Below are 11,906 nucleotides of genomic sequence, written 5' to 3' on the forward strand. Positions count from 1 at the left end.
CGACTTCAGTGTGGATGGACCATGTGAGTTCCTCAGTGATGTGGACACCCAGGAACTTGAAGCTGCTGACTGGTGCTCCATTGATGGTGATGGGACTGTGTTCTCTGTCTTTTCTTCTGAAGTCCACCACAAGCTCCTTTGTCTTACTGACGAGGGAGAGGTTGTGCTCCTGACACCAGTGTGTCAGAGTGTGCACCTCCTCTCTGTAAGCTGTTTCATCATTGTCAGTGATCATGTGTTGCCACACAGTCATGTGTGTACAGGGAATACAGGAGTGGGCTGAGAACACAGCCCTGTGGGGCTCCAGTGTTGAGGGTCAGTGAGGAGGAGATGTTGCTTCCTATTCTAACCACCTGGCATCTGCTTGACAGGAAGTCCAAGATCCAGCTGCACAGCGAGCTGTTTAAGCCCAGAGCCCGGAGTTTCTCATCTAGCTTGGAGGGCACTATGGTGTTGAATGCTGAGCTGTAGTCTACAAACATCATTCTCACATAAGTGTTCTTTTTTTCCAGGTGGGAGAGAGCAGTGTGTATTGTAGATGCAATGGCATCATCAGTGGAGTGGTTGTTGCGGTAAGCAAACTGCAGCGGGTCAAGAGAGAGAGGCAGTGCAGAGCAGATGTAATCTCTGATTTGTCTCTCAAAGCATTTGCTGATGATGGGGGTCAGAGCAACAGGACGCCAGTCATTTAAGCAAGTTATTTTTGATTGTTTTGGAACAGGCACAATGGTGGATGTTTTAAAGCATGTGGGGACTACAGACAAAGAGAGGGAAAGGTTGAAAATGTCCGTAAAAACACCAGCCAGCTGGTTCGCGCACGCTGTGATGACGCGGCCCGGAATGCCGTCTGGGCCCGCGGCTTTGCGGATATTCACCCATCTGAAGGATTGGGTTACATCCGCTACAGAGATGGAGAGTGAACTAACCTCTGTAGCTTCAGCCGCGAGAGCTCTCTCCGCGAGGGCAGTGTTATTTCCCTCGAAACGAGCATAAAAAGTATTTAGCTCATCCGGGAGAGAGGCAGCGGTGTTCATGGCAGAGTTTTTATTCCCTTTAAAGTCCGTGATGATGTTAATTCCCTGCCACATGCTTCTAGAGTTGGTGGTGTTAAACTGTCCTTCAATCTTGCTCCTGTACTGGCATTTTGCGGTTCTGATAGTTTTTTGGAGGGCATAAATGGCTTGTTTATGCTCCTCCGCGTTCCCGGAATTAAAAGCGGAGGTCCGCACATTAAGTGCCGCGCAAACGTCGCTATTAATCCAAGGTTTCTGATTCGGATTCTGAAACGCATTACGCTATCAGCGTAAAGCTCGATGTCATCATCAGAGGTGGACCGGAACATCTCCCAGTCCGTGTGATCAAAACAGTCTTGTAGCATAGAGTCTGATTGGTCCGACTAGCACTGGATCGTTCTGAGGGTGGGTGCTTCCTGTTTCAATTTCTGCCTGTAAGCGGGCAGAAGCAGAATGGAAGAGTGGTCCGATTTGCCAAATGGTGGGCGGGGGAGGGATTTGTAGCCATCCCGGAAGGGAGAGTAGCAATGGTCCAAAACCCGGTCCCCTCGTGTGTTGAAACTAATGTGCTGGTGGTATTTTGGTGCGACTGATTTTAAACTGGCTTTATTAAAGTCCCCGGTCACAATGAACGTGGCCTCAGGGTGCACGGTTTCCTGCTCACTTATACTCCCATACAGTTCCTTGAGTGACCGGTCTGTGTCGGCTTGTGGGGGAATGTACACAGCTGTGATAATTCCCTCGGTAGCCAGAATGGTCGACACAGAAGCATGAGAAATTCCAGATCAGGAGAGCAGAAAGACTTGATAGAATGTACGTTCCTCTGATCACACCAGGATTTGTTGATCATAAAACATACACCACCTCCTCTGCTTTTACCTGAGAGGTCTTTCGCTCTGTCCGCTCAGTGCACGGAGAACCCCGCGGGTTCAATGGCTGAGTCTGGAATCTCCGCAGACATCCAAGTTTCCGTAAGGCAATTAATGCAGCAGTCTCTTGTATCACATTTGCCAGTAGAATAGTGGGTAGCGGGGGTTGATTTGCGCGGCGTCTTACTCTGATGAGAACGCCGGCTCTGTTTCCCCTTTTCCTTTTGCGTTTCCGCGGCCATGCTGCCCAGACAAAGGGCTCCGCTTGCGTGTTTGTAAACAGCGGGTCGGCATTGAGGAATTTGAAGTCCGGTTTACGGTGTGAAATTGCTGAACCGATGTCCAAAAGTGTTTGTCTGTCGTAGACAATAAGGCAGACAGCATCCAAGACAAAATACATAAGAATTGTGAACAAAACAAACAAAACACTACTATGTTGTGTCGGAGCTCGCAACGCAGCAGCCATACTCGGCGCCATCTTGAGTCCATCTGGAGGAAACCAGGCACTGCTCATCACCTGGCAAATACCATCCCTACAGTGAAGCATGGTGGTGGCAGCATCATGCTGTGGGGATGTTTTTCAGCAGCAGGAACTGGGAGACTAGTCGGGATCGAGGGAAAGATGAATGCAGCAATGTACAGAGACATCCTTGATGAAAACCTGCTCCAGAGTGCTCTGGACCTCAGACTGGGGAGAAGGTTCATCTTCCAACAGGACAACGACCCTAAGCACACAGCCAAGATAACAAAGGAGTGGCTCCGGGACAACTCTGTGAATGTCCTTGAGTGACCCAGCCAGAGCCCAGACTTTAATCCGATTGAACATCTCTGGAGAGATCTGAAAATGGCTGTACACCGACGCACCCCATCCAACCTGATGGAGCTTGAGAGGTCCTGCAAAGAAGAATGGGAGAAACTGCCCAAAAATAGATTTGCCAAGCTTGTAGCATCATACTCAAAAAGACTTGAGGCTGTAACTGGTGCCAAAGGTGCTTCAACAAAGTATTGAGCAAAGGCTGTGAATACTTATGTACATGTGATTTTTATTTTTTTTTTGTTTTGTTTTTTATTTTTAATAAATTTGCAAAGATTTCAAACAAACTTCTTTCACATTGTCATTATGGGGTATTGTTTGTTGAATTTTGAGGAAAATAATGAATTTAATCCATTTTGGAATAAGGCTGTAACATATCAAAATGTGGAAAAAGTGAAGCGCTGTGAATACTTTACGGATGCACTGTATCCCTTTTAAGTGTGACTTCAGTGTCCAAATAACTTTTTTAGGCCAATGTAAAGATTATTGCTTGATTTTGTTTGCACCGTTATTATTTCAGTCATATTCTTGGCATTCTGACTCGAGAGTTAATGAGAGCTCCAACACTCAAAGATCATCTTCAGGATGAGATAAGAGATCAGCTGCCGTGTCTGCATCTCATTCACTGGTACGTCCTCGCTGAGTCTTCTGCTGTAAATGTTTCGAGGTCTGTCCTCTTCCAACCCTGATTCTTGATTTTAATAGTTTTTGGGAGTCTATTTATGGCGGTGTGAGAGAGGCCATTGAAGCATTTGAAAAGGCTTTGGGAACTATTACGAAGCTGGAGTTAATCAACACACTTTGGCTAGAGTAAGTAAGGCCAGTAGTTCATTTTTACCTTATTTACTTGAATTATTAGCTGTTAATTATCACAGCTTTAAAGGGGTGATGACATACTCATATTTTAAAAATTTTATTTATTTATTTTATTTTTTTATTATTGTGTGTGTTTGTGTGTGTGTATATATACACACACACACACACACACAGTTATGTTCCCTGAGGTCCACTTGTAATGTTAGTAAAGTTTTTTTGCTCCAAAACAGTCATAATTTAGTAATATATGATCATTTCCCACCCTGTCTCTGGTCCTCTCTCTGAAATGCTCTGTTTTGGCCTCGGCGCCTCCTTTAAACTTCAGTGTAAACAACCACTGTTATGATTGGCTAAATATGTGAAACTCAATCTTGAAGAGAATGAACAAGCTCCGCTTGTGCGTTATGTGCAAACCTCAATTTCGGGGTTTGCACATAACGCACATCCAACACATTGCGTCTGAATATATTAAACTGTTATAAATTAGACTGTATTAAACAGTCATGACATATGAAACATTCATGAATGGAGTTGGTTATTTACGGTTTTGTGGTCTGGTCCGGTAGTTATTAATTTCCCCCTCTTTCAGTAACAGTTCCTTTGCAAAGCTTGAATCATACTGTGACTGGTTCACAAGCAATCCATGAAATAACATGAGCTGAACAAATAAACAAATAATACACGCTGCAATGTGCTATACAGTCACAAACGTAATACAATCCACTGTGAAACGAGCACACATATCATCCTGCACTGATGTGATTAGGCACTTGGTTAAACTTCAGTTCACTATTGATGTTGAGATGCTTCAACAGAGGCCATAGCAGAGATGCTGGTCTTCACAGGCGCAACATCTTCCATCATCTGTTTACTCTGGATGAGACATGGTTCTCCCAGCCAGTGGCAGCAGTGAAATGGAGCTGAACAGATCATTTTAAAGTTTAAATTGTACCTCTCTTAAAACGCAGGGCACATCGCCGGAAACGCATCAAAACGATCAAAGACGTCTATCTAGTGCATGTTTACATTGACCAGCAATTAAAAATAGCACAGGTTGGTGCAAAAATGAGTCCACAGCACATTTATACTCAAAACAGCAAGATGCAGAATGAGGGTCTCCTTTTAAGAGTTTTAACTTGACCTTGCATCTTTTAAAAGTGGCGTGAGACCCATGATAATGGTCAAAGCCATTTGTCTAATGCATGTTCATGTAGAAAAACATAAAAAAAAATTGTCCAGTTGGCCAGAAGGTGTCCTGTGCAAGTCCCCTTCGGGGTTCAGGAACTGGCCTATCTGTCTTGCATGTGACAAGATCAAGGAAGATTTGATTCCTTATGTCATGACCCCTTTAAATTAATGAGTAGACTTCAGTTTGTTAATTGGGTGGGAGAGGCAAAAACCAAAGATTTTGTTACGTGAGCATCCTGTCTGAATGCAGATCAGTCATTGTGTAGTTGAAGAAACCAGGCATGATCGTCCTGTATTAACAGCTGGTGTTTTTTTCAGCAGTTATCTGTCATTTACCAGCAGTAAGGTGTTGGGGCTGCAGCCCAGTGTTCGTGAGCTGAAGATGTTTACAGGTCTGGTGCATCGTTGCCTGGAAACAGTGCCATCCAGACTGACTCTGCCCTTCAGCTCCTCACAGTATTGGAATTGCTTCAGCTTCCATAACAAGGTACAGCTCCTGTTCCATAGTCACCCACTGATTATGAAGCTAATTTTCAACTTGTATCACTTATTTCTCAGCAAGATTATTGCATGTAAAGCACTCTGGTTCTTGAGGCAAATCTAATTTGAATTGCGTAGCATAGTTGAATGTAGCGTGTTTGTAATTTGTGTCTGCTCTTGCGTTATTTTTTTAAAAAAAATTGTGTATATGGTCCATTTTGAAGCTCCTAACTGTGTGCTTTGCAGGTGATATCCTTCTATTTGGGTTGTTTCCCTCAATCCCAGCATTCCCTTGTCCTGGAAAGACTTCAGCATATCATGCCAAACAATACTGAGCTGGCCATAAGGTACCCAGATGTTTATCCTCCTTCACTGAAGGCGTAACAGTCTATCTATCTACTCTATAATGGAGACATTTTTGATTCTTCAACATCTTTAATTGGTGGCTCTAGAGACAAGTCACAACTTCTAAAGACATAAATGTGCTTGAGTTTTTGTCAATTGTTGTTGTGTAGGTTGCTGCAGCAGGAATGGCAGGATGGAAATGTTGAACATTTTAAATTGCAAAGCAGAATGTTGTGCAGTAGCATACCAACATCTCTGGCCATCTGGAAAATGTAAGTTCACGAACTCCAAACATGTCAAGCTAAACTAATTTTAAGTCTCTAAATTCGATTTATATTTATTAAGGTAGCCGTTACTTTTAAAGTTTAAGATGGCATAGCTTATTTTCAGATCAGGCAATGGTGCAAATGTGCCCACAAAATTTGCTGCTGAGGCATGTGCAATCCCGATCTTGCGGGTTGATTCTTTGCGCTATATAGAGGAGGATGCAGCAGATCACCATGATCTGACACACTTTGCCCTAGGGCAGACCTGGGCAACTTACAGCCCGTGGGCCGGATCCGGCCCTCCACATGGTTTAATGTGGCCCGCAGCTCATTTATCCTAGAAGCGTTTTGTTCATTGGATATTTTATTTTACATTGGGACCTAACGTGCCTCCACAACCGTTTAACATGCTCAGGGTTGCCAGATAAGAGACGGAACACCCCCCAATTTGAGATTTATACTTGCGCAAATTGGAAATATTTCACCTAATGTTATACTTATTTTGTGCAATCTGGCAACCATGCATGCGAGTGCGTCTTTCTAGCTCTCGCTTTCCCCTTTGAACAAACTTGGTAATCTCTAGTGCAATATTCTGCTCAAGGAAAAGTGTTATACAGCCACTCTTTGTCCATTCTTGAGGCTGCTTGTGAAGTTTGGTGCTAATAAGTTTGCAGGTAAACCTCAGTGATGAAATTAAATATAAAAGTAGATATCGGCATCATTGACATACACGGAGGGGGTAATCATTGGCACGTGAGCAATAGCAAGCGAGAGACAAATATGTATATGTATTTTTAATTTGTGGAATTTAAGTCCCCTCGCACCTGTATGTTAATCTAACTCTTGCAGTAATCATTTATCATAGCCATGCAGCCTGTTTTATTCAGCTGTGTGCTGAATGGAATGTCGAACCATTGACGAGACCAGCATCATGACCCTTTTAGCATGTAAACGGGTAATGTTTTGAGAATAAAATAAGTGAACTTGCCCGCTTTGCGACAAACATTAAAGATTCTATAATTTTTTTTTCAATTAAAATAGACCCCTGATGTAGTGTTAAATTGAATAATAAATTAACAGGGAAGAAGAGATGGTAAAATAAATAATTTATAATAAGCTCAGCCTTTATTCAGATTTTACATTCCTGATAAAAAGTATCTACCGTTGTAGAGCAATACAATACTTTAGGCAATTGCAGAATAGTCCCATTAGTCACATATACACTTCAGAAAATTGAATACACAGTTATTTCTGGGCTTAAAAGATACAAAAAAAACAAATTAATGGGAACATTGTATCTCAAAAGGAATACAATGTGGCCCCCTATGCACTACTTAAAGCCCGATGTAGCCCCTTTAGCAAAATTGCTGCCCACCCCTGCTCTAGGGACACCTCATTTACACTGAAAGGAGGCATGTTTACCTCTTGGTCCTTTGCCCCAGGGTTACAGATTGCAATTGTTTTTACTGATTGAGTCTCTTCCTTGATGAGGATTGTTGCTGTCTACATCAGTAGACCCACAGCACTTAGTAGTGCTGTGTGGAGAGGTAGCCATGCTTCTCTCCAAAAGCAGATTTTGCTGGCCAGTTTTTTCTTGACCAGATTGGTCTTGATCAAAGGCTTCTGTGATAGGGTGTCCAGTTGCCACGTTCGTCTCTGTCTACCTTTGCCATGGCCAATGTTATTGGTTAAATGTTGCAGTTAGGGCCTTCTTTGGGCAGTTGGTGCTAAGCACACCTCAACACTAATGTCCTCCTGATCCCCATGTGGGTTGGGCATAATTCTGAGCTAGAGTAGCAAAATAATACAGCAAATTTTTGCTAGTTGCTATAGGGCTGACTAATCGCGATCATTTAAACTATCCCGATATCAATTCTTAATCACAAAATCAATCTGTTAGTCTATGTTAAGAACACTGATTACGTCAATCACAAGACAACCATTGGTTGGAAAAAGCAAAAAAATAAAATTGGGAAATTTGTATTATACTCTGGACTACAGCGTACCTCTTCGGTGTCTTGAGTTTTCCTGTACATTTGGAGTATGTAACGGAGTGGAAAGAGGCTCTTTACTAAGAAAGGTCACATTATAACGTTTACCAACAGTCTTAACCAGATTGATGCATTTTGAGCATTTCATTAAAGGGTCATGAAACCCCCTGTTTTAGCACAGCTCAGCTCTCACCACAGTTTTGAAAAATGCAGAAAGTAGCCATGGTAAGCAGTGGCCTGAGGAGAAGGGGGGTAGAGAGAACACAAACTGTCATTTCTCATCCAGTCAGTTTTATTTCACTTTAATGGAGTAACACACTCACTGTAGTGATGAATGGTGTTTGTGATGGCACCACGTCTTTCAAACAAGCTTTGATCGATCTAAGTGTTCATAAATCTAGAAACTCTGCCGAAAATTTCATGTTGCACACAAGCATGTCGCTGTCAGCTTTTAGAGTGGAAAACATGCAGCTCTCACATACTTTTGCGACCAGTGACTCTGGCTGAGAAAGCACCATCTGATGAATAATATCGAGAGAAACCAATGATGTGTATATGTTCAAATCTTGTGTTAATTTTAAAATGTAAACGTCACAGCTACGTGACGTTTTCTCTACATTGATTCCAAACCAGGAAGTAGAAAATGGCCCAAAAAATTGAATAAAAAAAATCCCTGAATTAACCACTTACCCCATTGTCGTCCATAATGGGCAACACTTGCAAATCTGCTAACATCTAGTTTAAAGCCAAAGTATACTTCGGTTGTCCGCATTGCTGATCCCTCCATGCACAGTATGTGTGACGCAAATTACATCATCCGCACAGCTTGACCGCACGCTGCCTAGATTTTCTTGACTCGCACACGCGGTCCTTGTCCGTGCGTATCGTGTGCACGCACTGGCCATTGACTGTACTAAAAAGAATGTCACAAAGCAGTTGTAGCGCACATGCGTCAAACGCGTTCCTATTTGTTTGCGGTCAGAAAAATATAATCCGAAAGGCAACATGGTTGGCCGGGCGCGATCTGATCTGGAACAAGCAAAAACAAAGTATACCCGGGCCTTAAGTGTTTCATGACCCTTTAAGAACAATTGTATTCAGAAAGAGCAAAGAATTTAGTGTCAAGATATGAAACACATAGACCCAAAGATACCTTGTTGTAATTCTGTTTGGTGAATCTACCATGGTGTTTAATACTTTAGCATAAAATTATCTTCATAACCATGCCACTGTCAGGACAGTAATGCTTGTAGAATAAGTCCCTAAATTTTGAAGCAGAAATTATGTGCGAAATGTGTGACATCCTGTATTGATATATTTCTTGCCAGAGCGATTGCTGTCAGAAAGGAGCAAAGGCAAAAAGCAGAGGTGAGTCAGAGGTCAGGTCAATCATCTGTTTACAGTGTCCGATGTCCATGAGTTTGTACCTTTACTTATCCTGCAGGCCCCTATTTTTTCATTTTGTTGAATCTATAGTTTTTTTTTTCTGCAGGGTATGCTCAATGCACAAATATGTAAGAGCATAACTCGGATGAAGACAAACAGAGTGTGCTTTTGTCTTTGGGGAATGTTTGTTGTTGTGCAGGTGTAAATGTATTTGTGTGTGTTGGACTGAACTGACTGTGTGCTTTTGCTCTGGTGTGTTTTTTTTACCACACATTTGCAGGTCCAGCGGTTCTACCAGCAGGCGCTCCAGAAACTGCCCCTGTCTGCTTCTCTATGGAAAGATGTAAATAACCTCTTGCATTGACTTACTGTTGACCTGTCTTTTTTGCTGTTGACTTCCCTTATGAGTGTAATTTTCATTTTCTTTGTAGTGTTTGCTGTTTGAGGCGGCAGAAGGAGGTAAAACTGACACACTGAAAAAAATAATTGACAAGTGCCAAGAGGTGGGCGTGAGTCTAAATGAGCCACTAGGGTTAGAGCCGAGCCAATCAGAGTGACACGATCACCACATTTCCATAACAAGGGTACATGCTTCCATTAGACCACCCCAAACTTCCACAGATACACAGACACGTGTGTTAGGTTAGATTGCCGCAGGCTGACACGCCTGTAACAGCATACTCAGTATTACTAACAAAGCTAGTGAAGACACTATGAGCTTCAAGTTATCCAGTATGTGGGCCTCTTTTATCATCATGTACGTAAGTATGAATTTGCTGATGGTACCAGTTGCTTCCTCTATTTTTTATTTTATTTTATAATTTTTTTTGGTTTGCGTGTTCCATTTGTACACTAACAAATTGTTTTAATTTGGTTTATCTTTACCATTGCATCATCATTGATGGACTTTGACTGTTTTTAAGGTGGCTTCCTTCCTCTAAAATACTTGATTTTCTCATGGTGTCTCAACCATGTCTTGTGAAGGATTACATTAACTCCATTTGAGAGTTTAAGGGCTCAGCACAGTGTTTTTTTTTTTTTTTTTTTTTTTTTTTCCAACTATGGATTGAAAAGGCCGCTGGAAGTATTTGTTTCACCAGTGTCCGTGTATTGTTGGAAACTTCTCTACGGACTGCCAAATGTTGCTGAAGCTCAGCATGTCTGTAGTCAAGGACTTCAGCAAGACATTAAACTTATTTAAACTTTTTCTTTTCCATTACCAATAAAAAAAAAAAATAATAAAAAAAATCCACACAAACACACATTGATTAACATAAATTGCTGGAATAGTCTTATATGATAATCTGTTTTTCTTTACATTTATAATTGAACAATGTTTCTATTAAATTATTTTGTACAGAAATATGCTGTTGTGTGTTTATTATGGTGACTGACTTTAACGCATGGGGGATATCATATTTAATCTCAAAGAAAAATGTGTTTGAAGTTCATATACGTTAAGCCTTTTTAGTCATACAACCATTCCAGTCCATCTCACCTGTTTATTACAAAAGGTGTTTTTTTTTTTTGCAACCAAAGGGAAAATAAATAAAAATGAATACATTTTACACTTATATTTTCTGATACTACGCTCAAAGTGCTTTACAGAGAACAGGGGAATCTCCTCAATCACCACCAGTGTGCAGCATCCACCTGGATGATTTGATGGCAGCCATAGTGCACCAGTATGCTCACCACATACCAGCTATTGGGGAATAGGAGAGTGATAGAGCCAATTAATGAATGGGAATTAGTAGGAGGCCATGATTGATATGGGCCCATGGGGAAATTTGGCCAGGACATCAGGCATACAGGTGCATCTCAATAAATTAGAATGTCGTGGAAAAGTTCATTTATTTCAGTAATTCAACTCAAATTGTGAAACTCGTGTATTAAATAAATTCAATGCACACAGACTGAAGTAGTTTAAGTCTTTGGTTCTTTTAATTGTGATGATTTTGGCTCACATTTAACAAAAACCCACCAATTCACTATCTCAAAAAATTAGAATACATCATAAGACCAATAAAAAAAACATTTTTAGTGAATTGTTGGCCTTCTGGAAAGTATGTTCATTTACTGTATATGTACTCAATACTTGGTAGGGGCTCCTTTTGCTTTAATTACTGCCTCAATTCGGCGTGGCATGGAGGTGATCAGTTTGTGGCACTGCTGAGGTGGTATGGAAGCCCAGGTTTCTTTGACAGTGGCCTTCAGCTCATCTGCATTTTTTGGTCTCTTGTTTCTCATTTTCCTCTTGACAATACCCCATAGATTCTCTATGGGGTTCAGGTCTGGTGAGTTTGCTGGCCAGTCAAGCACACCAGCACCATGGTCATTTAACCAACTTTTGGTGCTTTTGGCAGTGTGGGCAGGTGCCAAATCCTGCTGGGAAATGAAATCAGCATCTTTAAAAAGCTGGTCAGCAGAAGGAAGCATGAAGTGCTCCAAAATTTCTTGGTAAACGGGTGCAGTGACTTTGGTTTTCAAAAAACACAATGGACCAACACCAGCAGATGACATTGCAACCCAAATCATCACAGACTGTGGAAACTTAACACTGGACTTCAAGGAACTTGGGCTATGAGCTTCTCCACCCTTCCTCCAGACTCTAGGACCTTGGTTTCCAAATGAAATACAAAACTTGTTCTCATCTGAAAAGAGGACTTTGGACCACTGGGCAACAGTCCAGTTCTTCTTCTCCTTAGCCCAGGTAAGACGCCTCTGATGTTGTCTGT

General features: G+C 41.7%; 1 protein-coding gene across 6 annotated transcripts in view; it reads left to right on the plus strand.

The window, feature by feature from the left end:
- Nucleotides 1–10,534, plus strand: part of LOC127435762 (zinc finger C3H1 domain-containing protein) — a 49,647-nt gene extending 39,113 nt beyond the window's left edge. Inside the window, exons 28-35 of one of the 6 annotated variants that reach the window (XM_051689432.1) lie at nt 3,217–3,324; nt 3,402–3,506; nt 5,043–5,187; nt 5,427–5,527; nt 5,696–5,797; nt 9,111–9,150; nt 9,449–9,511; nt 9,600–10,534. In XM_051689432.1, the coding sequence (XP_051545392.1) occupies nt 3,217–3,324; nt 3,402–3,506; nt 5,043–5,187; nt 5,427–5,527; nt 5,696–5,797; nt 9,111–9,150; nt 9,449–9,511; nt 9,600–9,725 (790 nt within the window). In that variant the 3' untranslated portion in view covers nt 9,726–10,534. Of the gene's footprint in view, nt 1–3,216; nt 3,364–3,401; nt 3,507–5,018; nt 5,188–5,426; nt 5,528–5,695; nt 5,798–9,110; nt 9,151–9,448; nt 9,512–9,599 lie in introns of all 6 variants that reach the window. The other 5 variants (XM_051689430.1, XM_051689431.1, XM_051689433.1 and 2 more) reach the window with 5 other exon arrangements.
- Nucleotides 10,535–11,906: the final 1,372 nt, after the last annotated feature.

The sequence above is a fragment of the Myxocyprinus asiaticus genome, chromosome 46 (assembly GCF_019703515.2).
Source record: "Myxocyprinus asiaticus isolate MX2 ecotype Aquarium Trade chromosome 46, UBuf_Myxa_2, whole genome shotgun sequence".
NCBI classification, from domain to species: Eukaryota; Metazoa; Chordata; class Actinopteri; order Cypriniformes; family Catostomidae; genus Myxocyprinus; species Myxocyprinus asiaticus.